This window comes from Canis lupus, chromosome 16 (genome assembly GCF_011100685.1).
Source record: "Canis lupus familiaris isolate Mischka breed German Shepherd chromosome 16, alternate assembly UU_Cfam_GSD_1.0, whole genome shotgun sequence".
NCBI classification, from domain to species: Eukaryota; Metazoa; Chordata; class Mammalia; order Carnivora; family Canidae; genus Canis; species Canis lupus.
The window spans coordinates 886,457-913,284 of record NC_049237.1 but is presented as its reverse complement, the minus strand read 5'-3'; the positions used below and the strand labels follow the sequence as shown (position 1 = coordinate 913,284).

At 64.3% G+C, this 26,828-nt stretch overlaps 1 protein-coding gene across 1 annotated transcript in view; it reads left to right on the top strand.

Moving 5' to 3' along the window:
• Window positions 1–4,142: 4,142 nt before the first annotated feature.
• The window catches only part of TNS3 (tensin 3), a 78,416-nt gene continuing 55,730 nt past the window's right edge, over window positions 4,143–26,828 (top strand). The window contains exons 1-7 of the mRNA XM_038560558.1: window positions 4,143–4,239; window positions 4,449–4,661; window positions 4,892–4,952; window positions 5,432–5,507; window positions 14,553–14,682; window positions 14,962–15,027; window positions 16,620–16,724. Coding sequence (XP_038416486.1) covers window positions 4,143–4,239; window positions 4,449–4,661; window positions 4,892–4,952; window positions 5,432–5,507; window positions 14,553–14,682; window positions 14,962–15,027; window positions 16,620–16,724 — 748 coding nt within the window. The remainder of the gene's footprint in view (window positions 4,240–4,448; window positions 4,662–4,891; window positions 4,953–5,431; window positions 5,508–14,552; window positions 14,683–14,961; window positions 15,028–16,619; window positions 16,725–26,828) is intronic.

Below are 26,828 nucleotides of genomic sequence, written 5' to 3'. Positions count from 1 at the left end.
AAGAAAGAGAGTGAGTGAAGCCACATAAAGAAAGAAAAGACTAAAACGCAGGACGAGGCCGCCCGAGATGGATCCGGAAACTTAGCCCCCTACCATCCAGTGATCTTCCTAGCCTCCCTCCTCCTGCCTCCTCCCCCTCCTCCTCTTCCTCCCCTCCATCTTCCTCCTTTTGCCCATCCAGCAACCCCTGCCTCTCGCAACCACCCATCTGTTGTCTGCATCTGTGAGTTCTTGAGTCCGTTTTGTTTGTTCCTTTGTTTTGTTTCTTAGATTCCAGCTGTAAGTGAGGTCACGTGATCTCTGTCTTTCTGCGTCCGACTTACCTTACTGTGCCTATCACCTTCGAGGTCCGTCGGCGTTGTGGTTGGCAAGATTTCCTCCTTTCTTACGGCTGATTACATCCTGTGCTGTACACACACCTCCGTCCCTCCACCGTGGGTGGGCAGTCGGGTGCCTCCGTGGCTCCGCTCAGCGCTGCGGTGAACACGGGGGCAGAGTGTCTTTTCAAGCAAGTGTTTTGTTTGGCCAGGTAGATGCCCTCGAGGGGAGCTACTGGAGCACGTCGTATTTCTATTTTTAACATTTTGAGGACCCTCCCCACTGTTTTCTGGAGTGGCTGCCCCAGTGTGTGCATTCCCACCAACGGTGCACCCGGGGCCCAAGTCCTCCTCATCCTCACCAACACCTGTTCTTTCCTGTGTTAATTGTAGCCATCGTGACAGGTGTGAGGTGGCATCTCATCGTGGCTTTGATTTGCATTTCCCTGATGACCAGTGACGTTGAGCATCTTTTCAAGTGTCCGTTGGCCGTCTGCACCTCTGCTTTTGAAAAATGTCCATTCGGGTCTTCTACTTTTTAAAGATTTACTTCTTTTGTTAAAAATATTTTATTTATTGATTCATGAGAGACACAGAGAGAGAGGCAGAGACACAGGCAGAGGGAGAGGCAGGCTCCATGCAGGGAGCCCGATGTGGGACTCGATCCCAGGACCCGGGGTCGCGCCCTGAGCCAAAGGCGATGCTCAACTGCCTAGCCCCCCGGGCATCTCAATATTGATTCATTTATTTAGGAGGGATAGAGGGAGAGGGAGAGGATCCCAAGCAGACTCCCCACGGAGCCTGGAGCCCAGTGCTGGGCTCGATCCTGTGACCCTGAGATCACGACCAGAGGTCAAATCAAGAGTCAGATGCTTAACCAAACGAGCCACCCAGGCGCCCGAACTTCATATAGATTTTAAGGTTTTCTTCTATTTCTCTAAAAATGCCTCTGGAATTTTGATAGGGATTGCACTGAATCTGTAGATTGCTTTTAACAGTATTCATTCTTCCCATCTGTGAGGATGGAACGTTTTTCCATGTATTTGTGTCTTCTTTAAATTTCCCATCAATATCTGATAGTTCTCAGTGTATATGTTTTTTCACCTTCTTGATTAGACGTAGTCCTAAGTAAAAACAAAACAAAAACGAAAAAACAAAAAATGTATTCCTAGGTATTTCACTCTTTTTTATGCTATCATAAATGAGCTGTTTCTTCATTTTGTTCTTTCTTTTTTGGATAGTGGACTATTATCATATAGAAATGCAACAGACTAATGCCTATTAATCTTACATCCTGCGACTTTACTAGTTTTATTTATTCTCATAATTTTTAAGGAGAGTCTTTAGGGTTTTCCATGTATAATATCATGTCATTTGCAAACTGCGACAGTTTTGAATCTTTCTGATTTGGATGCCTTGCATTTCTCTTTCTTGTCTGATTGCTATGGCTGAGATTTCAACGCTGTTGAAAGAAAAGTAGCAAGAGTGGGCATCCTCGTCTTGTCCCTGATCTTGGGGGAAAGCTTGCAGCTTTTCACCATTGAGGCCGGTGCGTTAGCTGTGGGTTTGTCATGCACGGCCTTTATGACGTGGAGAGGGGCGTTCCCTTTATACCCACTCCAGCTGTGACTTTTTATCTTAGGCGGATGTTGTATCTTGTCCGGTATTTTTTCCTGTGTCTGTTGCGACCATCACACGATATTTATTCTTCTTACCCACTCAAAATGCTCAGCGCCCACCCGCAAAGAATGTCCGCCTTATTTTCTTCTTTTTTGATCTTATGGCTTACTGTAGCTTTTTATTTTATTTTTTTAAGATTTTATTTATTTATTCATGAGAGACACAGAGAGAGAGGCAGAGACACAGGCAGAGGGAGAAGCAGGCTCCATGCAAGGAGCCTGACGTCAGACTCCATCCCAGGACCCCAGGATCAGGCCCTGGGCTGCAGGCGGTGCCAAACTGCCGTGCCCCCGGGCTGCCCTACTATACAGCTTTTTAACATCAGTGCCGGAGTGTGGAACACAGAGAAACATTTTCTCACCCTTGGCAAGCCCGCGGCTTTTGTGCTCCCTTCCTGACCGTGTGCACCGGACACTGTAGTGTTTACGACGTGTGACCGTGGTGCGGGTTCTGTTCCGCCCTCCATGGCGAATCTCCCTGTCCCTGCAGATGGGAGAAATGGTACCCACCCCGCTCCTGCAACGAGAGATGCCCCCAAACCATCATCGAGTAGCTAGATGACTGAGTGAGAGCACACCATGCGTCCGGAGGCACTCTGAGGTTGGAGGAGCCCGGGATGGCTGCATTCACGTTGCAGACGCTGTGATGGGGGCCCTCTCCGTGGTCCCGGCCACCCTAAGGGGTCGCTCTGCAGGCTCTGCAGCCTGTGCCATGACTCCCGTTGGGAGAATGAATTAATCAGCTTGCTGGGGGGTTGTGGCCTGGGAGGCTCGGGGTCTCAACCACGAGCTGCCTCCAAGCCTTCACTTAATTAATCCCGGGCTGATGAGCTTGGGAGGCCCCATTTGACAGCTGAATTCTCTGCTACTTTCTTCCTTTCTCTTAAAAGCCACAGAACGTTCTCGGGGAAGCCCTGGGGCTGCTGATGGTCGTGGAGTTCGTTTTGCTTGGATCATTTAGAACACTTTCCCTCAGTCTTAGCTCACCATCGGCACCGTGGGCGTGCCGCGTTGATGATCGGAGCTTCTGGCCCCCGTGTTCTCTGCTCTGCTTTCTTTCCGGGAGGGAGTCCAGACAGCAGCACAGTAGTCTCGGCCCCGTCAGGGAGGGGCGCAGGGCACAGCGATCCTCCCTGTGCCTGACCCTGCTGGACGGGCTCTGGGCCTGCAGAAGCCAGGGATCCTGGGTCTGTCTCCTAGCCGGACACTTCCCAGCAGAGCTTCATTGGGCTTCTGACATGTCTGTTGTCCTGGCGTGACGTCTCGTGTTTCTGAACGAGCGCTTGCCCCAGGGGCCGGGCCGGTACGGGGGGTGGGGCGCAGGGGCGCAGGTGCGCAGCCCCCCTTCGGGGATGTGCCTGCCGCCGCCCACGGGTTTTCTGGCACTCGGAGCCAGGGTGGCCCTCCTGCACGTCCTCCTGCCACAGCCCCGGACAGTAGCGCTGGGGACCACTTAGTAGCCAGCAAGCTTGGGCCCCACGGACAGGACAAGGCCACGGGGGCCCAGCCCGCATCTCCCCGCTGCCCGTGGGGCCCCCACGAGCACCGTGGAGGTGACGGTGGGGGGCCTTACGGAAAGATGCGCCCTTATGGTGGCTCCCTCTGCTGACCCACGTGGCGTGGCCATGCTAGCTCGATACACGCACGTTTCCAGGGAGACGTGAGCTTGCATCAAGTGTAGATTACGTGATTGGGGAGATTCGAGGAACCCCCCATTGTGCATTTCTGCTTTTGGCAAGGAACACGTTTGGTTGCTAGGAACACGTTGGGCCCTGCAGATTTTAAGCCTCTTTGGCACGGCAGTGATGACGCATGGGCCCCACGCCTGCCCATCCACACGTTTTTCCGAGTCACGGAAAACATCACTGGGAGTTGTTCCCTCAGAGGAAAGGTTTGATGGCGGGAAGCCGTGGAGCCACGGAGCCGGGCTCCTGGGCAGTGCGCTGGGCGCCCGCGTGCTCCTTCCCCGCGTGCCACCCTCCTCACCCTGCAGGCCAGCCCGTGTTTGAAGGCGACACCCGTGCTCCCTGCGGCGCCCTGGATGAGCTCCTTCGCTAACCTCTCATTTTCGTTTGTCCCAAAGAATCGGGGGGTAGAGAGGAGAGACGGGGTTTGTACCTCCTTAATGACCTTTCTGGTCACAGGCATGCAGATCATAAGCCTCAAGGTGGCCCGCGTGTGCTGGCGCCAGGCCCCCGACCTCGGGCAGCACGGAGTGCAGCTGGGTCCTCCCGTGGGGGGACGTGAGGGCCACCGGCCCGCCGCCTTCGGGGCTGGGGGGCTTCCGGAGCCTCTCTTCACTTTTCCATCGCTACCCACGGGTGCAGGACCCTGACAGCCCGCGGCCTGACCCCGCGCGGCGCTGGGTGGGGGCGGGGGCCACCTGCAGGGTGGGTGCAGGGCCAGCAGAGAGCGGGGGCTGCGTCGTGGGCGCCGGGGCTGCGCCCTGCAGGGTCTCCCAGCTGCGGGCATCCTGGGCCCCAGGACTGGCGGGCAGTGGCGTTGGCGCGCGGGGGGCCCTGCGTGGGGTCAGAGCCGCTGTGCCTTGGCAGGTACGTGCAGTTTCTCAGCGGGCTCCTGTCGGGGACAGTGAAAATGAATGCCTCGCCACTCTTCCTGCATTTTGTCATCCTGCACGGCACCCCCAACTTCGACGCGGGCGGAGGTGAGTGTCTGCAGGCTTGCTGGCCCGTCCCGGATCCCGGGCCTGACGGGCCTGTGCTCCCTCCCGGGGGTGCCCAGGGGGCCCAGGGAGGAGCCCGGCATCCCTCCGCCTGTGGCCCGGCCCTGCGCTGCCCCCCAGGGTGCGGACACAGCGCGGGGCGCCCGTCTTGGGCTGCTGGTGCGTCGCCTGCGCGTGTGGCTCTGCGTCTTACGGACGGCTCTGTCTTTCAGCGTGCCGGCCCTTTCTGAAGCTCTACCAAGCCATGCAGCCCGTGTACACGTCGGGGATCTAGTAAGTGTGCTGCCACCCTGGGGCATGGGCCTCGGGAGCCGCCTGTCCCACGGGGAGGGGGGAGGCATCCAGCGGGTGCCAGGTGCACAGCTGGCTCTGGAACGGGGTGCGGACGCAGAGGCCGGGGGCCACGCACGGCCGTGCACGGGGGTCCCTGGCATTTGCCGCCCTCTCCTGCATGGTTTTCAACCACTTGCAGACACATGCCCTCAGACTGTACGAGTTCCTGGGCTTTTTTTGGTTGGCTTTTCTCGTACGTGTGTGTAAGCGTCTTGCAGACACCCGTAGAGTGCGAGTAGGGAGGTCAGAGCCAGCCAGCGGCTGCCGCCTGCGTGGACCTCGAGGACGCGGGTCCCCAAGCCCAGCCGGGAATCTCGTGTCCCCTCTGAGTTTGACTCGTGAGGTCGCTTTGCTAAAACGTGTGCTTCCCGTTGGGTCATGAGGTTGCCTCACCATCTGCCTTCTTGTTTGTCCTAAAGCAACATTGGGCCCGAAACCCAGAGCAGGATCCCCATTGCCATTGAGCCTGCCCAGCTGCTGAAGGGGGACATCATGGTGAGTGCTTGCCGGCCCGCCCCCCTCGGCCCCGAGGCATCTGCTTACTGTGACCAGGAGGCCAGAGCCAATGGACACGGCTCAAAGGGCGAGGCCTGCTCAGCCCCTGCGCCCCCGAGGGTCCCTGCTCACCCCCGTGATGTGCGAGCTTGCGTGTCCTCCGCGTGACATCCCGCCGGCGTATCGCGGCATGGCGGGCGACCTCCGAGGTGATGATTGCGCCGCCAGGGCCTACTGGTTCAGGGGGAGATGAGGAGATGAGCCATTAGGTCCTTGCCTTTGCTCCGTCTTGAACGTAGAGGACGTCAAACATGTGAACCGATTGCAGCGGAAGGTGGCGTCTGGGAAACCTTGAGGTCCCCGCGCCTTCCTCCTGGTGCTGCGTGGGGACCTGTGACGGGGGCAGGCGGCTCTTCCGAGGTGCTCGGGCTTTCTCTCCTTTGTGCCCCCTAAACGTTAGGATTGCAAAGTGCTTCCTCAGTGGCTGGGCCATCCTGAGTTCCCGCGAAAGCCGGGTCAGCGGGGTCATCGCCACGCCCCTCGCCCCTCAGGACCTCGAGAGGAAGGGGCTGGTGTCCTCAGGCCACGGGTGCCAGGGCTCAGGTGCGCCGTGCAGGTGTGCCTCCCTGGCCCGTGGGCTCAGCCACTGCGCTGCGCTGCCTCCGAGGACAAGGGTTCCCTCCTAGGATGCTCTGTGGAGCGGCTCCCAGCCTCCTCCGGGGCGGTCAGGAGACCCCGAGGGAGAAGGGGAGGCTGTGTCGGCATCTTCCAGCGCTCAATTATCAGCCCACGTGCTGAGCAGTTATTGAGCGTCTGCTGTTTACTCACAGCCTCCGGGGCTGCACGGGGCCGTGCCTGTGTCTCCCCTTGGCCCCGGGCAGCTTGAAGAGAGGCCAGGAGAGGCTAGCGGGGGTGCCGTTGGGCATGGCCCTGGGTCCTGCAGCCCTGCACCTGGCACGGCGGATGTCCCTGGGCGGGGGGTGCTCCCTGTGGTTGGCGACCAGGCCCCCTCGTGACGACCCCAGGGAGGTGGCCAGGGCCCCGAGGCTTGAGGGTCGCCTCCCACCCAGACTGCGGGCTGGTGGGTGCAGGTCCCCAGAGGCAGGGAGGCGGTTGGTGCACTCGGGCCTTCCTCCCCACCTCCACCCCTCCCTCGCCCACCCCTCCCGCCCTCCTTCCTTCCGTACCAGGAGTGCATTTACGCACTTGCCCTGTTTCGAGCTTTCTGGGTCTCAGTGTGGGCCCCCAGCACAGGAAGGAAGGGAGGGACAGGGTGACATCTTCGTCCGGGAGGAGCTGGTGGGGGCAGCGACCTTTTGTGGGAGGGCTGGGCCGTGCCGGGTGGGGCAGGCGGGTGCGAGGCCCTCCTAGGGGGTGCAGGCAGGGGCTGGGGGCACCAGTGGCTCGGTGGGTGGGCTTGGACGTCCTGGAGGCCGAAGCCCGAGGACCAGGCAGGGAGGCCTGTGGGGTGCTTGTGGGAAGGCTGGGGCTGTGGGCAGGGTGGGCGGGTCGACCCCAGGGCGCGGGACCTGTCCTGGTTTGTCCCATCTGTGCTTCCCGTCGAGGCCTGGGGCACAGGTTGTAGGAACGGGGAGGGGGTGCAGGGGTCCGGGGCTGTGCTGCAATGGGGTCGCCACCGCCGGCTGGCCTTCCGGAGCCCTCTGGGCCCTCCCTCCCCGCCCCACTACCCTGGTCCGGGTGGTCCCTCTGTCTTGTGGAGGCTTCTCCTCCCTCGGTGGCCAGCCTGAGGTCCCCTTCCCGGCCCCTCATGTGGCCAGCCGAGTGCTCACCCCCGCCCTCTTCCCAGCTCCCCTGCGGTTCCCAGCTGCCCCTTGCTCTGCCAGCCACCAGTGTTGACCTGCTGGGTCCTGGGACCCTCCCCCCGGCTCCCCCAGATGCCGAGGGCGAACCCGCTACGTGCCCCCCACGGCCGCAGTCGTGCTGACCTTGAACCCGGATGTATCCTGACCCCCCAGTGCATGTGCCGCCCGCGTGTGCAACATGAGGCCCTGGTGGTCCTACATCCTCCCACGGGAGAGTGGCCTGGGGGTTTCCCGCCCCCTTGATCGTGTGTCCCCGGAGAGGCAGTGCCGTCTCATTCTGCAGGCGACCCGAAGCCCCGTCCTCTGGGTCTTCCCTGGCAGGTGCCGCGTGTCCGTGCCGCCTCCATTTGGCTGCGTCCTGCGATCGGTGCCCCTCTGGCTTCTCCTGAGAATGCCAGGCCTCGGTGCAGGGCCGGTCACTGTGCTTGTCCGGGGGCGGGTGGCCACAGTGCCCGGCGCGCTCCCACCATCCCCACCAGCAGGCTGGCCGGCGGGGTGTCCGCTGCAGCCGCCCTGTGGGCCTGCTCCCGGGGCTGCCAGTCCCCTGGGTGCGCGGGGACAGCAGCGATCGAGGCAGACGCCACCCTGCACAGGGCTCAGGCGTCCCGCGGCTGCGGGTCTCGGGGATCATGCACCCTGCGGGCACCCCGTCTGCAGGTCGGTTTCCAGTAGCGAAGCCGACGGTCCCCCAGCCGCACCCCCCACCCTCTAGGGCTGTACCCTTGTTTGATGGACGCTTCCTTTGTTTGTGACTTGCTTTTGTACGCTCTGCACTTCCTGAGCACCCCCTTATCAGCTGGGAGGACGCCGTGGGATGCAGCCAGCAAGGGGCGATGGTTCCTGGCGCAGGCCCCACGCCAGTCGCCCCAGGGGTGCAGTTCATGATCTGGCTTGAGACACCCGGAAGGAGCGGGAGCATCTTGCGTTAGTTTCCCCGATAGCTTTTGTTTGAGAGAAAGAGAGAGAGAGCATGCACGAGCAGCGGGAGGGGCAGAGGGAGAGAGAAGCAGGTGCCCTGCTGAGCAGGGAGCCTGATGCAGGACTCGATCCCGGGACCCTGGGCTCATGGCCTGAGCAGAAACCAAGAGTCAGATGCTGAACGGACTGAGCCCCCAGCTGCCTTAAGAAGCTCCACAGAGCAGAGGGGCTACATGGCACACACCCGTCCCCCTCCGGGGAGCTGGACGCCCCAGGTCCAGGTTGGTCCCCCGAGGCCTCTCCCAGGCTCAGACACTGTGTCCTCCCCACATCCTCCCCACGTCACACGAGGCCAGCCCCCTGCACGTGTCTGCATCCGGATCTGTCTACTTACAAGCCCACTGGCCAGAGGGGAGCAGGGCTCAGCAGGGGGGGGAGGGGGGAGCAGGGCCCAGCGGTGGGGGGAGCAGGGCTTGGGGGGGGAGCAGGGCCTAGGGGGAGGGAGCAGGGCCCAGCGGGGGGGGGGCGGGGGAGCATGGCCCAGCGGTGGGGGGAGCAGGGCTGGGGGGGGAGCAGGGCCTAGCGGGAGGGAGCAGGGCTTGGGGGGGGAGCAGGGCCCAGCTGGGGGGAGGAGGGCCCAGCGTGGGGGAGCAGGGCCCAGCGGGAGGGGAGCAGGGCCCAGCGGTGGGGGGAGCAGGGCCCAGCGGTGGGGGGAGCAGGGCTTGGGGAGGGGAGCAGGGCCCAGCGGGAGGGGAGCAGGGCCCAGCGGGGGGGAAGCAGGGCTGGGGGAGGGGGGCGGGGGGGGGGGAGCAGGGCTTGGGGGCGGAGCAGGGCCTAGGGGGAGGGAGCAGGGCCCAGCGGGGAGGGAGCAGGGCCCAGCGGTGGGGGGAGCAGGGCTTGGGGGGGGGAGCAGGGCCTAGGGGGAAGGAGCAGGGCCCAGCGGGAGGGAGCAGGGCCCAGCGGGGGGGGGGGGGGGAGCATGGCTGGGGGGGGGAGCAGGGCCTAGCGGGAGGGAGCAGGGCTTGGGGGGGGAGCAGGGCCCAGCGGGGGGGAGGAGGGCCCAGCGGGGGGGGGGGAGCAGGGCCCAGCGGGAGGGGAGCAGGGCCTAGCGGTGGGGGGAGCAGGGCTTGGGGAGGGGAGCAGGGCCCAGCGGGAGGGAGCAGGGCCCAGCGGGAGGGGAGCAGGGCCCAGCAGGGGGGAAAGCAGGGCTGGGGGGGGGGGGAAGCAGGGCTCAGCGGTGGGGAGTAGGGCTCAGTAGGTGGGGAGCAGGGCCCAGTGGGAGGGAGCAGGGCTCAGGGGGTGGGGGGAGCAGGTCTTGCCAGAGGGGAGCAGGGCTCAGCAGGGGGGAGCAGGGCCTGGCCTGGTGGCCTCTGTCCCTCAATCACCTCTTGGTAGGAATCCCGCCTCCGCCTCCGCCTCCTGACACAGGCGTGTCCAGGCCCCAGGCTGAGGCCGCAGCACCTGAGGGACGTGCACCGTGCACGCAGCTCCTGTGTCAGCAGCAGACCTGTCCCAGCCAGGGGAGCCGCAAACCCGCGTCCCCTGGGCGTAGGAGCCTCGGGTGCTGCTGGGTCACCGCAGGTGCCGGACCCCCGGGGCGATGTGCCTGCGGGACAGGAAAGGGGAGCCACACGCAGTCCTGCCCCCGGGAGTCAGTTCCTGGCTGACTCCTGGCGGGTGCCCGGAGGGCGGGCTGGGGTCCTGGCAGAGGGCGGAGAGGCCCCGGCTGTGCTGTGGGCGTTGGCGAGACCGAGCCGGGTGTCTGTCCTAATCCGTGGGGTGCACCCTGTGTCGCAGTTCCGAACCCTGGATCCCCCAAAACCCGCTCGGAGGGCATCACGGGAGGAAGACGCCACAGAAGGTTCCCTGACGTCGGCGGGGCGTCCCCTAGTGGCGTGGGCTGCGTCCAGTGCTGTGCAGGTGGCCCTGGGTCCCGCGTCCACGGGGGGCGAGGAGACCCGCGTCCGTCCCCAGGAGGGCCCCGCTCCGTGCGCCTCCACAGGGTCAGCCCGCGGCGTGGGGAGCAGGGCTGGGCCTCGCCTCCTAGAGGCCCAGAGGCACAGGTGCTCGTGTTACTCCCCGAGAGTTTGGCCACAGTCGGGAAGAATCCCGAGAGCTGACCGACCGGCTTTTGCAGGTTTAGCCCCGGAGCCGCGGACGGTCCCGCCTGGCGTCTCCGGGGTCGGTGGAGCCCAGCTCTGTGCTCTGGACGCAGGAGGGCTGCTGGCGCGCTGGCTCCCCGCTGGGTCGCCCTCCTCCTCCTCGGCATCCCCCCTCCTAGATCTTGCTACGTGTGCACTGGGACGTGAGACCCACCAGCTGAGCACCAGGCCCCGCTGCAGGGATCAGGCTGCGTGGGCTCCCGCGGGCCGGGCACCTCTGGGGTTTGCGGGGCTCTGGGGCGGTGCTGCTCCTGACCTGCCACCCTGGCCTCCTCGCCCTCTGGCTCCCAGGTCCGCCTTCCCCAGAGGCGGGGCCTCACGCGGGGTCCTAGGGGGAGGCCGGAGCCTGCTGAGCGCAGCCAGGCCCTTGCGTAAGCTTGCTCCGGAATTTGCGTGGGTGCGGATGCAGCAGGAGCTGGCCGGGCCCAGGGCCAGGATGGGCTTGCAGACACTTTCCGGCCCGGCGTGCCGGGTCTTGTGGCCTCCGCGGAGCCGACCCCGCAGCCACTTGTCTTGTGGGACCTCGCCGCTGCGACCCAGCCTCCCAGGGAGCCTCGGCGAGCTCGCAGCACCGCGGGCCTCCCACCGCCCCCTGTGGGCCCAGCTCCTCGGGCGGGTGGTTCATCGGGACCCTGTCGTGACCCTGTCATGACCCTGTCGTGATCCGCGCTCTCTGGACCTGGTCCTTGTTCCGTTCCACGGCCCTGGTGCACGCGGGACTGTGCTTTCCTCCGCAGCGGGTACCTTGCTGACCTTCCCGTGGGTTTGGGCAGGAATGGGCAGGAATTCCAGTCGGTTGGTGCGGATGCTGGCTGGTGTGGGTGTTGGGACTTCAGGGGCCGGCTGGCGACGATTTAGGTCCGAGGATGCGCATTCCTCGCGGCCCCCAGGGCCCCAGTGGCGGGGAGGGGGCAGCTCTCCTTTCTGATGGGGGGTGCTGAACTTCAGCAGGCGGGAGTTCCAACGATGTCAGGGGGAGGACAGGGTGGCAGGGAGCGGGGATGACACCTGCGGGCTGAGCTCCCAGCTGGGAGCGCGTTCCCAGGCTGTGACCTCTGGCTTTGACCCCGCGGGCCCAGGTCTGTTCTCCCGTCAATGGAGAGGACACCTGGTGCCGCCCGGGGCTCGGGGGGCTGTTACCCTGCACCAGGGCTCGGGGACCGGCTGCAGCCCGTGCCCCACGGGCACACGAGCACCAGCTGTGCCCACGGCATGTGCTGCCCCCATGCCCAGCGCTCAGCGTCCACCTGGCACCAGCGCCCCCCTGCCCAGAGCCTCTGGCTTCTGGCGGCGCAGCAGGTGGTCGGCGCCTCTGATGGGATCCCCTGAACCGAGCCACGAGGTCATGCCACGGCACCCCGAGCGCATTCCCTGCCTGGGCCGGAGCGCGCCCCGGGAGGTGTGAGGTGCGCGTCCCACCGCGTGCCCTGCTGGCGCTTGGGGCCTGGCCTGTGGCGAACGGATGTCCTCACGCACGGTGGCTGCTGTTCCTCGCTTTCACCGACGGTCCGGGCTGCGGCCACCTGAAGGTCTTGTGGTCTGGAGGCAGGGGATGGACTTGTCCTGGAGATGCGCTGACGCCAGAGGGGCGACGGAGGTTAGAGACCGCATCGCGTCACGGTGACGAGGCACCGCTGGTACTTTATATCCCCAAGGGAGCATCTGGTCGGGCCATTGCCGATGACTCTTTGCACCGGGTGGGGCCACCGACGCCGTGCAGGTCTGCTGGGCTGGGCGGGCGGGTTTAGGCTCTGCACGGGGCGCCGTGCCCCGGTGGGCTCCTGGGGCGGGAGCTGCTGGGCGGGGGCCACTGCCTGGACCTCCCGGAGGAGGCTCCTGTGCTCTTCTGCATCTCCAGGAGAATCGGGCGCACGTGCGCGAGCCGGGCGGCAGGTGCCTCCCCACCTGTGGGGAGAGAAGCTCGGGTGAGGCAGCCAGGGCCGTGTGGGGAGGCTCGGGGTGCCGGCCAGCGTGCTGGCCAGGATCCGCGGAGCCCCTAGGAGAGCGCGCATCTGCACCGGGCAGTGCCATAGGTCACTTCTCCACTCCGAGCCCTGTCCCGTCAACAACCAGCGGTCATGGGGACACCCGAGGGGGCTCAGGGGCTGAGCATCCGCCTTTGGCCCAGGGCGTGACCCCGGGGTCCCAGGATCGAGTCCCCATTGGGCTCCCTGGATCGAGTCCCCATTGGGCTCCCTGCATGGAGCCTGCGTCTCCCTCTGGGTCCTCGGGGAAGGGTGGTCCCAGCCTGGGGGTGCCAGGTGGGGTGAGCTGTCCCTCAGGAGCCAGCTGCAGGATGAGCCTGTCAATGGTGGGGGAGGCCCCCAGAGAGAGGGCTGTGGCCGGGGGGCTGGTCTGCCCAGCCCCTGCACTGCCCCGAGGTCACCCGGGGTCCCTGTCACCCACGCTGGGCAGGGCTGCTCCTTCCTGGGTCTGACCCTGGGGGCTGCGCTGCCCCCTTAGGTTGGAGCCTTTGTCCTGCTGCTACAAAGTTAGGTTCCCCTAGGCATTTAGGACACTTTGGGAACCTCCTGCTCAGGTCACCATCACGTTCCAAGTGCAGGGGCCTGTCCTGGACAGATGGGGGCACCAGGTCTCCCTGCGGGGTCCCCTCTGTGGTCCAGGTGGCTGGGCGCCCTGCCGAGTGGTCAGTCTGCGGGGTGGGGGTGTTGCGTGCAGCTGAGGCTCGCAAGGTGGGGAGGCGCGTGCAAATGTTGTGGAAGGGATCCCAGGGGTCAGCCCTGGGCTGGGCCCCCTGAGACGTCAGAGATCCCAGCATCCACAGCAGGGGACTGAGGCTGTAGGTCCGCCGCTGCACAAGCCGGCTGCACTTGCCCCCCTTCTCCCGGATCCCCGCTGGCTGGTGCTGATGCCCCGGGCAGCCCGGCGTGTGGGTCTACGCCAGACCCTCCCCGGACGCTCGCTTTATAGTCTTTCCTTTATTTGTCAGACTGTTTCCTCGTTTCCTCGTGTAGATGGCACAGAGGTAAACAACCCTGGCTCTGCCCAGGGGGGCACATTTCCCGGGGCTCCCGGGGCTTTATTTCTCCCTCGCAGGCTTCTGGCGGTGGGCCCCCGGGGACCCTGGAAAGGAGCCCTCGCTGTGCTGTGCCTCGCTGCTGGGCCCTCCCCGTGGCCCCGGCACCCATGCACCCCTTTGGGCAGGGAGGGCACCCACGTAAAGGTGGGAAGTGACCCTCGGGGTCCCTGATGCTGCGCAGAAGGGGTGCTTCCATCCTGCATGTCAGCACATCACCCCAGAGCCCTGGGCTGTGCCCAGGGGCCCAGTGCACCCCAACCTTCGGGCCTGGATTCACATCTCCCTGTTGGTGACTCTGCAGGTGGGTCTCAGTGAGCATCCAGGACATGGGGCAGTCTGGCTCGGGGCTTTACATGCCCCGACCCCTCCCTCTGGGTTTCTCCCTTTCTGCCCCCAGATCTCCCTTGCTCTTTAGGTTTTAGCAAGCACAGAAACACTTAGCGTAGCACAGACGGTAACGGCCCGCCACTTCTCCCGCGAAAACAGAAAGGTTTTAAGTTGAAACAGAGAATTCTGACAAAAGAAAAGTCAGCTCCACGGGGAGTTATTAGAAGGATGGGACTGGGGGGCATGATGCTGAGGGAACAAGTATGTGGGTCGGAGAAGGACAATCATCACGTGGTCTCCCTCATATGGGGAATGTGAGAAGTAGTGAAAGGGATCATAGGGGAAAGGAGGGGAACTGAGTGGGGAAAATCAGAGAGGGAGACAAACCACGAGCGACCCCTAACTCTGGGAAACACAAAGGGTTGTGGAAGAGGAGGTGGGCAAGCAGATGGGGTGACTGGCTGACGGGCACCGAGGGGGGCACTGGACGGGATGAGCCCTGGAAGTTAGACTGTATGTTGGTAAATTGAATTTAAATTTAAATAAATACTAGAAGCCAGGAAGATGGGGTCGCAGGGCCGTCCTGCAGACCCCGTCCAAGCAGGCTCACATGTGTTGGTCTGAAGACCGAGGCGGTGGCCTTTCCGAGCTCGGGTCCCGGCGGGGGCACCAAAGCAGTGGGGACATTGCAGCAGGTGGCAGAGTTGGGGCCCCGTGGAGACTGCCCGCCCCTCCTGCTCAGGATTGGCCCCTGGCCCTCCCCTCTGCACACCAGGTGAAGTGCTATCACAAGAAGTACCGCTCAGCCACCCGCGATGTGATCTTCCGCCTGCAGTTTCACACGGGCGCCGTCCAGGGCTACGGCCTCGTGTTCGGGAAGGAGGATCTGGACAACGCAAGCCAAGGTGAGGCCCGCCAGCGGCTAGGACGTGCGGGCGGCTGGCAGCGGGTCCTGGTTGCTCTCTGGCCCCGTTCTCCCCACGCCCCAAGGGGGAACCTGCTCACAGCTCGGGAAGGGCCTCACGGAACACGGAGCCGTGGTCCAGAGAACATTCCAGAGGAGCATGCTGGGACGTCTGCACCGTTGGGGTTTGGGTGCCGTCTGGGCTGGGGCGGAAGCGCACCCCTGGCCCCTGCTTTCTTGCCGCACCTCTCTGACCTTGTCCACGATCTTCCTTTCTCAGATGACAGGTTTCCTGATAACGGCAAGATTGAGTTGCTTTTCTCCGCCACTCCCGAGAAGATTCAAGGTAGGCGGGGTGCCGGCCCGAGGGGACGTAGGTCCTATGGGGTCTCTGTACAGTCTCCCACCTCTGTGCACAGCGGGAGATTGCCATCACAATTGTTCCAAGAACAGGCTGTTTTTCAGAGGGTATGGGGTGGCTTGTAGACTGTGGGGCCCGGGGATCAGTAAGACCCCACAAATGGCCCGACTTCTGCCCGAGGAAGGGCCCGGAACCTCAGTCCCTGACAGTCTGTCCCTCAGGCCGGGAGATCCTGGTAAATGTCTGCTTGTCCCCAAAAAACAATCGAATGTTTTGGAAGAGGATTAAAAGTCCGTCGTCGGGTGCAAATATTTATGTGCAAAGCAGATTCTCCTTTCTTCTAAAAATACACGGAAGGAGAAATCTGCCCCTTCGTGGTCAAGGCGAATGGTTCTTTCTTACAGAGAGTACCGAATGCGTGAACATTTTTTTTTTTTTTTTTTTTTTTTGCGTGAATGTTTTAATTCAGGCCTTGATTGCTGGGAAAAGTAGCCGCCTTCCTTCTGAGGTCGCTGCCCTCGTTAACGGTTAAGTGTAGGGCTCGTGAGGTCAGAACCCCATCCACTTGCCCAGAACGTGGGCAGGTCGGCACGTGGTCTGGGAGCCCGGAGCCCGCAGTCCTGGCCTAGACCTGCCTCTCCGTCCTCTGCCCTGGGGCCGGTCGCTCGGCGCCTCTGGGTCCCCGTCCGTGAAGTGACCTGGGTGGTCTTGTTGTGCAGATGAGGCACACGGGGCCCAGGGTGGACGTGGCCCAGGGGGACGGGGCCAGGGTGGACATGGCTCAGGGTGGATGGGGCCCGGTGTGGACGCGGGCTAGGTGGATGGGGCCTAAGGTAGATGGGGCCCAGGGTGGACAGAGCCCCAGGTGGATGTGGCCTAGGTGGACAGGTCCTAGGTGGATGGGGTCCAGGGGTGGATGGGGCCCAGGGTGGACATGGCCTAGGTGGACGGGGCCTGGGGTAAACAGGGCCCCAGCTGGATGTGGCCTAGGTGGACGGGGCCCAGGGTGGACGTGACCTAGGTGGACGGGGCCAAGGTGGACGTGGCCCAGGGTGGACAGGGCCCGGGGTGGACGTGGCCTAGGTGGATGGGGCCCAGGGTAGATGGGGCCTAGAGTGGACAGGGCCCCAGGTGGATGTGGCCTAGGTGGACAGGGCCTAGGTGGATGGGGTCCAGGGGTGGATGGGGGCCCAGGGTGGACATGGCCTAGGTGGACAGGGCTGGGGTGGATGTGGCCCGGGATGGATGGGGCCCAGAGTCGATGGGGCCCCCACTGGATATGGCCTAGGTGGACGGGGCCCAGGGTGGACAGGGCCCGGGGTGGACGGGGCCTGGGGTGGATGGGACCCAGGGCGGACGTGGCCTAGGTGGACGTGGCCTGGGGGGACGGAGCACCAGCATCCCCTTTGTGTCCTGCCGGCAGCGTTGAGGGCAGTGCACCCCGGCTGTCGTCGCCAGCGGTGTGGGCGCGGGAGTGTGGGTCTTGGTGCTGGCTGCTGGCACTCGAGCCCGGTGTGCCTCCGCCTCTCCGTCGGGCTGGCGTGCCTGGGCAGTGAGTGACACCTCCTCCCACGCAGGGTGTGAACACTTGTGCAACGACGATGGAGTGATTGTGGACTTCAACACAGCAGACCCTCTGATCCGCTGGGACTCGTACGAGAGCCTGGGCATAGGGGGAGAAGGTAGGTGTGGCTGCCACTCCGGGGTCCAGGCGAGGGGCAGCGAGGGCGGGCTGCTCCTGCTTCCACGGGAGGTGTCCCCGCTATCCGCTCAGCTGCCAGAAACCCTGCCTTCCTTAGGGGCCCAGAGCCCCCGCCCCCGGGCGCTGCGCGTCTGGTGGGGCCGGTGAGACACAGGCTTGGTGAATCTGGGTGGGGCGTGTGGCACGGCCGTGGCGGGCGGCGGCCGGGGAGCTCCAACCCCCCCACCCCATTTCCCTATTACTGGGGCACCAAGCTTCTGGTCACGGGTGGCTCCTGGTGACTCTGTGTCCCTGGACCTCTGATGCTTCGGGTTAGTTGAGGTTGTTGTGACCCTGGCGTGTTGTTTGCGTGCTCGCGTGTGCACACGTGTTTGCCCGCGGGATGGACCACTCGGGCCCCAGGTACCATCACGAAGGGGGCGAGGGTCACGGGGCAGGCTCTGCTGGGCTTCCCCAAAGAAGCCACCTCCTGTGCATCTGAGCGGGGAGGCAGCATGGCCTTCCACCGCCGTCACCCGCCGCCACCCCCCCGACGGCCAGGCCTCACTTGGGAGGGAAAACCAAAATGCTCCTCGTCACACTGGTTCCACTGGGGAGTAAATGGAACGGTGTCAGCGCTGGTGCACCGTGGCGTCTGGGGCCCGAGAGCGCAGACCACCGTGTCCCGCAGAGGCCGCCTGCTGCAGGCTCAGCGTCCACACCGCATATGAGTGTCTTGCGCCGGCATCGGCCCCACGCGTGCTCGGAACCCCGCTCCTCTGTGCCCCCAAAGCTGTCTGCACGGTGTTTAGCCCCTTTCGGAGCCGCCAAGTGGACGTGGCCCGGGTGACCCCGAGCTGTCCCGCAGATCCCAGGGCCCCGTAACGGTGTTGTCACTCCCTCTGAGCTTGGTGGGGACCTGACGTGGGGTGGGTGAAGGCTCGTGGGCCCCCGCGGCGTCTGAGAGAGGGCACGTGAATGTCGCCCGGCCCTGGCGCTGTTGGGCAGCCATCACGGCATGGCCAGACCAGCGGCACCGGGGCCTGGGACGGTGGGCTGCGGTGCCCCAGACCCTGGTGACGTTTCTGTCGCCGTCACGCTGGTGTGGCTCAGCGACGCGTGAGTGTAGCGCTGCCGAGTGTCGCCGACCATCACACGGGGAGGACTCCCTAGTTTGGAGCATCGCCCCCGGGAGGCAGTGCTGACAGCTGCGAGGGCTGCTGCGCGGGGGCCACGGTCCTGCCCGCTCGACCCCCGCTCCTGCCACTGGCGCTGGGGCTCTGAGACAGGGAGCGGTCCTGCTGCCCTGTCCACAGGGAGGGTTGTTCAAGATGCTTGTTCTTGAGCTTCCCACTCCGAACCTCCACTTACCCACCTGTAAAATGGGATCTAACAGGATAGCCCTGAGATCACCTCCACCCCTGCACCCCCTTTCTTACCATGGCTCGTGCGATCCACCTGCCCTGTAGCTCTGGTGCCTTTGTGCCAGGAGGATCCCGGGGAGGGGAAGATGAGCAGGCCTTCCGGAGCGCGTGTGCAGGTACGTGAGCTGTGCATGTGTGGACGCATGTGTGGACACCTGCATGTGCATGTGTGCTCACATGTGCATACGTATATACGTGCCAGGACACATGCTCATGTGCACGTGTCTACGTGTGTGTTTATATATACAAACACGCTATGAATATGCGTCTGGTGCAGGTGTGCGTGTGTCTGTATGCCGTGTCTTCACCTATGCACGTGTATGCGTGCACACAGTGTGTGCAAGTCTGTACGTGTCTGCGTAGGCACGTGCCTGTGTATATGTGTGTGTACAAATGCACCATATGCATGCGTGTGTGGGGATGTGCACGTCTGTATACGAGCATACTACATACGTGTGTGTATGTGGGCGTCAGTGGGCATGTGCGTGTGGTCTGTGCACTGCGTGCCTCCCTGAGCGGTCCCCGTAGGACGCACCCCATGTGCCGTAACTGGAGCGCGTGCCAGGAATTAGGAGACCATCCAAGCAGCACCGCTGCTCAGCCTGTCCCTCGGTGACATTGGTGGGGGGAGGTGGCTCCTGCAGGCAGGGGGCAGGGGGTGCAGGAAGGCGGAGGGCGCAGGCCTGTGGGATGCCGGGAAGGGGAGGGGAGGCCTGTCCCACCAGGAAGCATCCCGGCTGGAGGGCCCTGGAAGGGAGCCTGGGCTCAGGGTGATGCTGGGTGGTCAGTGGGTGGCCCCGTACTAGCAGATAGACGACTGAGACCGCCCCAGATCCAGCCCTGGGGTGAGGTGCAGGAAAGCTTCCAGCGCGGCCCTCGGGGGACGTGAAGCCCTCCGGGGCACCGTGGCCTCCAGATTCTGGGCCTTGGCCCACTGGTGAGTTTCTGGCCACAGAGGACACTTTGCTGGTCGTCGGCTGCACAGAGGGGGCCGCGGCACCCAGGTGTGGGCTCTGCAACCCTGTCGAGGGCTCACCGGCAACACCCCCCATCGGGCGTGGCCCCAGATGACCCCAGGGCGGCAGTGGCCGGTGGGCGGGGACCCGAGTGCCTGCACCTTCCCAGGTGATGCGGCCCCGTCCGTCCCATCCCCTCGCACACAGGACCCTTGCACGCAGGACGCTCCCGGTTCCCAGCGGGGCGTGCGCAGGGCGTGCGCAGGGGCGTAGCGTGCGGGGCTGGCCCAGGGGCGCCCGCTACACGTTCCGGATCCAGCTGCAACATTCAAAAGCGGGTTTGAAAGCGTTGGTCCGACTCTGACATCTGGAAACCAGAGCGAGCTTTGGATCTTGGGCGGCTGAGCGGAAGGGGGGGTCTGCGGCGTCCTGCCTGGCTCTGCTCCTGCGGGGCCTGCTTGCCGCCCCCTGCGTTTCCCGGGCTGGGAAGTCCCTTCCCTGCACCCCCCAACCCCTCCCCGAGCCCCGGCAGGCCCCGCTCGCTCCCTCCCCAGCTCACGGTGCAGCTGACCACCCAGCCTCCTGCTCAGACCTGGGGAAGCACCTTCCCGTCACCTGCCTCACCTCCATCCCCAGCCCACCTTTTGGGTGTGATCCCAGGACCCCAAGAGTTAATCCACCCCCCACCCCCTACCCTGCACCCAGATAGCCGGCACCGTCAGGAAGGAGGACAATGTGCTTATCTTATCTGGAATCCCAGAGTCTCCCTCTCTAGGCCAAGAACCATAAACACGTCCTTTGGGTAGGGATTGGGTCCTTTGGCAAGAAGACCGTGATGTCGGAGGCAGTTTAATGAGTGACAGCCGCCCGAGTGAGCGCCCTGGTCGCTTGGAGCCGCGGCTTTTCTAGGCTTTTCTAGCCTGGGCAGTCAGGATGCAGCTGCAGCCGGGAGCCCACGTGGATGCCCCCGGGACGGCCGGGCCTCGAGCGGCGTCGTCCCCTGCGGACGCTGGCGCTGGCCCAGGCAGTCAGCTTGGTTGGGCCGGGTCCTTGGCCGGGTGCGCTCGCCTGGACCCCGTCGCGTGCTCATGTTGGCGGCTCCCAGACCTCCTCCGAGCCAGGCAGGTGGCACGTGCCCTCCCTCCGGGTCCTGCTGTCGTGCCTGCCCTCGGTGGCTGCATCTGCTCGCGGAGCCTGCCTGTCCTGGCTGCCCCACATCCTTCCCGAGCGCGGGCTCGGGACTGTCACCAGCGCCCTGCCTCGGGGGCCAGCAGCTTGGTTCTCCTCGCTGGAGGGATCCTGCAGGCCAGTGTTTGAGAGGTCTGGGGACCTGCGACCCCCCAGGGGTGGCCGGGACATCTGCTATGGGCGGGGGGGGGGGGGTCAAGCCATGCTTTAGAGGTTGAAATCCCAGAGCTGGTGAGTGAAGGCGGCAAGCCAAGCACAGAAACGCTGATGATGGAAGAAACCTAGGGCCCCGCCGTGCACCCCCGGATGGCGTCCCTCGGCCTGCATGGGAATGCATAGACGGGGCCCTGAGACAGCTCTTCCCTGTCCCCCATGGGGAGACCGGCCTCCCCCAGGCCAGGAGGAGGAGGGCGCCTCCTCCCCAGTGGCTTCCCTGCAGAGCCTGGGGAGGTCCGGCGAGGCCACCCCTGCAGGAAAGAGTGGGCCCCTCAGTGTGGGCAGGACAAGAGCCTGAGCGGGGCGGGGGCTGCGTCCCCACAGCCCTCCCTAGCCCACCTGCCCTGGTCTCTGGCCCCGGGTGTCGCCAGGTGACCGGCTCCGGCCAGGCCTCAGTCCCCTTGGCAGTGGTGCTGGTGAGGCAGGGAGTGGGGGTGTCCCCGGGACGGGCCTTGTCCTCAGCAGGCCCCCGCCCACTGCCTGCCTCCTGGGCCTGGCACGTTGAGGTTGTGCATCACGTCCTGCTTGGAGATGAGCTCGGCTGGTAACGTCGGAAGCCACTGGCCGCGCACAGTTGTTTTGGGGTGGCGTGCAGTTAAATGCCAACAAACAAGACCTTTACACGCGCAACTGCGTGTAAACTGGGGGCTTTTATCCCCAGGGGCAGGTCCAAGGATGGGGGCATGGCCGTGCTTTCCCGTCGTTGCCCTGGAGGCTGTTGTCAGGGGCGGCGCGGATGGCGGGAGGCAGGAGCGTGAGACGCTCTCCCTTCCTGGAGTTTTCCTCAGCAGATCCAGCCCAGAGTGTGCAGTTTGCAAAGCATCCGGACACTTCTTGGAATCGGGGTCACTTCCGAGGCAGCGTGTGACCCTCTGTCAGCTGTGCAAGCTCCCGGTGACCGCAGGGGCTCAGTGCACACAGGCAGGTGTGTCCATCCAGGGCGGTGAGGGAGGCTGCCACCGTGTTCCTGCTCCCTGGGCGGGGGACGCGCGTCCCTCGGAGCCAAGCCGTGGGGTGGTCGCCATGGCCACTGCTTCCGGGCAGCCAAGGGGGCCCTTCTTGTTGGGGACGCCTGGTATGTCCGTGGTAGGCTGGCAGGTGCGTGTGTTCGAGACAGGAGGCGGCGTCAGGCAGCAGAGGGTGCAGGCGGGGCTGGTGTAAAGGAGCCCGCCGGCGGGAGTGCATGGTGGCCGCGTGCTCGGTGGCCGAGACCTGGGCCCGTGCGGTCGCCACGTGTCCTCGAAGGCCCGTGGCGGCTCGTTGGTGACCCGTGAAGACACCCACCCTGGAGCACACGCATGGGGACAGCGAGTGGCACGGAGAAATCCTGGCTTCCGGGCCCGGGGTCGGTGTGCAGCCTGCGTCCCTCGGTGGAGGAGAGGGGCGCCCCAGGCCTCTTCCTCACGCGGGTGTCAGCCCTGAGATGCGCCGTCTGGGGGACGGCAGGTCTTCGCTCACACCGGCCGCAGCCCCGGACGCTCCGGGCAGCGTCCAGCTCTGGTTCCTTCCCTTTCCCCGTGAGCTCCTACAGGGAGATGCTGCTGCGAGGAGCTCGCTTAGTCGCCTCGCTTACCGCGGTGACAGCGGCCCTCGGCGGCAAGTGGGTGAGCGGGTGCCTGCTAACCCGAGGGTGCCTGGGTGCTGAGCAGGTGCGCCCAGGCACGTCCCTCGCTGGCAGAGTAGAGGCGCGGGGCCTCGCCGAGCAGGTGCTGAGGCCCGAAAGGTGTGGATGTCGGGGAGGGCGTGGACGGTGTGGACAGGGAGGGGTGCAGGGAGACCAGGAGGCCCGGCCTGCGTGATGAGGACAGAAGTATACGGGAGCTTGAAAGGGAGGAAGGGCCGTGGGGAGGAAGGGCCCCGGTGGACGCATGCTGGCCACCGGCTCTGGGACGCAGGCAGGCTGGTCCTTGGCTGGGGCTGGAGGCCTCCTGGGAACTCAGGTGGGCTGAGCTCCGGCCCTGGAAGCCTCTGCTCCGCCTCCTCAGCCTCCAGGGCTCCGGTTGCAGGAAACCTGATGCATGAAGCCCCGCCCTCGTGTTTACATTGAGCGGTAGGTGGAGTGGAGCTCCCAGCTTCTCCCGGCTTCACCTAGAAGGTGCTGGCCCAGCCCCAGAGGAAGGGCGGGAGGCCGGGGAGGCTCCCCTCCGCCCGCGGGCGCATTCTGGGTGGAGGCCTTTCTCCATGAGACGGTGGACCCCCACCCCGGACACACTGTGGGGCCGCTTGGAAGGAAGGTAAACAGGCAGTGTGTGCCCCCGGTTGCACGTGCGTGTGCATGTGTGGGGCTCTGCAAGGCTCCCCAGCCCGTGGGAGGAGGCACAGGGGAGCCAGGTTGTGCTCCCGGGAGGCAGGACTCCGGGAGGAGTCAGTAGAGCGGCCGAGGCACCCTCACCTGCGGCTCTTGGGGGTCTGAGCCCCAGGAGGGAAGCCGGGGTTCCTTCTGTGCCCGGGGTGCCCAGCTGCTTCGGCTTTCCGTAAAACAGAAACCAAGATAGAGGGAGAGGGTGGCCTTGGGCTCACGTGATGACGGGCCTCCGCTAGTGACCCCCCGGCCGCACGCCCGGGAAGGAAACCATGCTGGCCAGCAGCTGTGTCCATGGTGGAGAGCGGGCCGTGGGAGCCTCAGCCCCAGGGGTGGAGGGTGGACATCCCGGGGACCCTCCGAGACCACCCACATCTCCCCTCCAGGCCAGAGGACGCGGGGCCCCCTGCCCGCTCCCCCCGGGTCCTGCTCTGGGCCCCAAGGGGGGACCCGGGCACGCCGTCTGCACGACAGGAGGGCCCGGGGGACTCCCCCGAAGCGGGCGGCGGGCGCAGGGCTCTGCGTGGGACATGGGGGACACCCGACGCTGGCTCGCACAACGACTAGACTTTTGGAGGAATTATTCTAAAACCTGTTGAGAATCCCTCCTTCCACCAAATCCCCGACGGGTGAGGCCGGCGGAGCTGAGTCCCGCACCCTCCTTTGTCAGGCTCCCTCTTGCTCCCCGGGCTCTGGGCCCAGAAGACGCGATTTGTAGTGGCTTCTGGAACCCGCAGCAGGACAGGAGGGGGGCCTGCAGGGCCGGCGATGCCCTCGGGGTGGCTCGCGGGACGGCCCCCATCCCTGATCTCTGGGCGGTCTCCTCGGACTCCCCTTTGCAGCTCAGTCCTACACAGACGAGGAAGGTGAGACCAGGGAGGTGAATGCGCGCCCAAGGGTACCAGGCTGCTTAATCGGCGTTCGAGGCCTGGTGGTGGCTGGTGCCAGGGCGCCAGGAAGGGAGTGGAGGCGTGCTCGTACCCTAAATTGCTCCGATGGAAGAGGGCAAACAGGCCCCGTGACCCAAGGGGGGCAACGGAGGGGCCGCAAGGACAAGTATCCTAGGAGAGGACTGGTCTGACCTCATCGTGAGATCTAGGAGGAGGAAGGAAGGTTCTAGAAGATGGGCCCGGGGCGGGCGGTCCCCCTCTGCAGCCGAGCAAGGGGATGTGGCACGGCCAACCCCGCAGCCACGGAATGCAGGACTCTGCAGCCCGGGAGCTGCGTTGGGGGCGAGGGAGGTCCCCGAGGGGGGAGTCCAGTGTGGGGGCAGGCGGCACAGGAGACATCCAGGCGAATTCCTTTCCTGGACGAAGTTGCTGATGGCATCGGGTTTGCTCCGTGTTTGCAAGCGACTTTTGAAGACCAACAGCTGGACACAGTCCGTGTCAGTTCTGCGTCCTTTCGGGATCAGTGGTTGGAGCTGGGGAGGGTGTGCGGCGGGGATGCAGCCGGCATGAGCACAGGTGGGGTGTCGCTTCACCTGCCGTCAGCCAGGACGGGACAAGGGATGTTTTCTTTTCTCTGTTCGTATTTTGGTCTTTCCCATTTTCTCACCTTTTCTCCGTCCTTGTCCTTGTGGGAAGGCCTCCCTCCCCGGCCCCGGGTGGGTGGGGGCGGCAGGGCGGCCGGGCGCTGCCCCGTGAGGCTGGGAGGCTCGTTCTGTGTTTTCCTGCTTCTGGTTCTTTTCCACACGATAAGCCGCCCTGCTGTGTCATGCGGCCCTAATCAGAGCCCTATTTATGTTTGTTTGATTTTTAACTCAGCCCGGGCTGCGGGGAAATCATTACCAGGCTACTCCCTGGCCTCCTTGTGAAAGGAGCCCTGGGTTCTGGCTGGAGGGGTGGAGGCGGCGAGGAGGGAGGGGTGACCTGCAGAGGGACTGGCTTGGGCAGGGTGGCGCCTGGCTGGGGCTGGGCCAGTGGAGGCCCTCATCCCGTGTTCCCGGGTCCCCGTCACCCCCTTCTGGGATCAGGGTCTTTGCAGGCAGAACAAGGATCTGGCCAAAGTCCTTTGAGCTGGAAACACAAAGTCAAAACAAAAATAGAGCAAAGGAAACAAAAATAGGGCAAAGGAAACAAAAATAGGGCAGAGGAAGCCCCCGGCCGCACCTTCCAGAATTCTCCATCCTTGCCCCTACACCCACCCCACAGGGGCCTGGGTTCAGGGCAGGGCTTCTAAGCCCAGAGGCAAAGAACAGCACGTGCAAAGGCCCTGGGGCAGGGACAGCTGGGTGCCTGCTGTGGTCCGGGAGCAGCACGGGGCAGACAGGAAATGAGGCCCAGAGGGAGAGCTGGGCTCCGTCCACCCGTCCACCGGGGACACCGCTTTTCCCAGTGATCGTGGCCTCCTGGCCGCCTGTGCTAGTGTGTAACCACGCTAGAAGATGGGACGATCACCGCTTCCCCAGTGAGGAGCAGGGGGCTGAGAGGGCCTCAGTGTGAGCTGCACACACACAGGGCCTAAAGGCGGAGTGGGAATCCCATCGCAAGGCTGTAGGGGGACCCGGGCGTCCCGTTCCTCCCACTGAAAATCCAGCCCAGCTCCTTCCTGGAGAAGCAGCGGAAGCCCTTGCCAGAGCGCAGGGTGGAAACTGAGGGGGCCAGAGGCTCCTCCCCCTTCCCTCACCCCGTGCCTGACCCCCCACCCCAGGATCCCAAGCTGGTGCATCTGTGGGCACGGCCCCTGCCTTGGGGAAGATCCGAGCTCCTGCAAGTGATCCCCAGGCTTGGGCGGCCCGGTCTCGGGGCCTCACTGCCCTGGATTCTGGCCCTTTCCTGGAGATGAGACATGCGTCCCGCGAAGGTCAGGCCAGACGTGAGGTGGCATGTGTGTGACCCTAGTCTGAACTAAAGGGGGAAGGCCCCTGCGCCACCCGCCTCCCCGGGGGGTGCCAAGGAGCCGCGTCCCGAGTGCCGGGCCTCGTGCAGAGCCAGCGTTGGCTCCGTGGTACCCGTGCGGGTGAACACAGTCGCTACTACCCCGAGAGGGCTCCTGCTAATAAAGACTCCATGCGGCTGCCCGTGATCCCCCAGGCAAGGGGACCTCCTGTCCTTGACCGCATCACACAGACGTTGCTCGTGGACTGTTCCTAGCCTGGGGCCGGCCGAGGGGCTCTAACGCAGGATGGTTCATGGGCACATCCGCCCAGTGTCCCATTTTAAGTTAGAACTTTCGTACCGCTCGTTCCTAGCTTCCTTTTTTTTTTTTTTTTTAAAAGTCATTGCGGGCATGCGTTTAGTTGAGAAGTTTCCAATTCACAGTAACTGCGGCTCGGATAAGCCTCGTTGGCTACGGTACTGCTGCCGTGCAAAGCTGGGCATGCGTGTAACTGAGATTTAAGGAGAAGGAGATCCTTCTTGGATCTCCTTGCATCCATGGTGCAAGCCATGGATGCACGGCTCTGGCGGCACGAGAGGGGCTTCTAGAATTCGCAGGTGCCCGCCCGGCTGTGTGGTTCCCTAGCAGGTGCTCCGGCCAGACGCCTGCTGGCCTGGGTTGCTCCGACCCCTGGTCACCAGTGTGGTGGCGTCTGTGATTTGCACAGGACGAGGGCTGCCTCCGGAGGGAAGGCGCGTGCTCGGTGGGGCTCAGGGAGGCAGAAGCGTCCTGGCACCGGGGTCCCCCCGGATGCCATGTTGAATGCATGTTTCTTCCTCTCTGAACCCTGGCATTCGGGGTCTCTCCAGGGTCCTCTGGCACAGCTCGCCGAGAGCAGCCTTGGCACTGCCACCCGGGGTCCAGCAGGCCTGGCTTCTGGTCCTGCCTCCACCTCCCAGTAGGTGACTGACCTTGGCCCGGTTCAGCTCTTTACGTTTGAGGAAGGAACAGGTTTGTCCGCTACGCAGGCTGCGCTGTGATAAGGAGAGCGTGCCGGGCCTGCTCTCTGCAGTGGCACCTGGCCCGCCGCCCTGGTGGCCCCGCCCGAGGGCAGCACCTGCCCTGGCGCTCTCACCACCAGTTGTCTGCTGCGAACACACCTGGTGTACTTACAGTATTTCACGTCCCCCAAGTCGGCT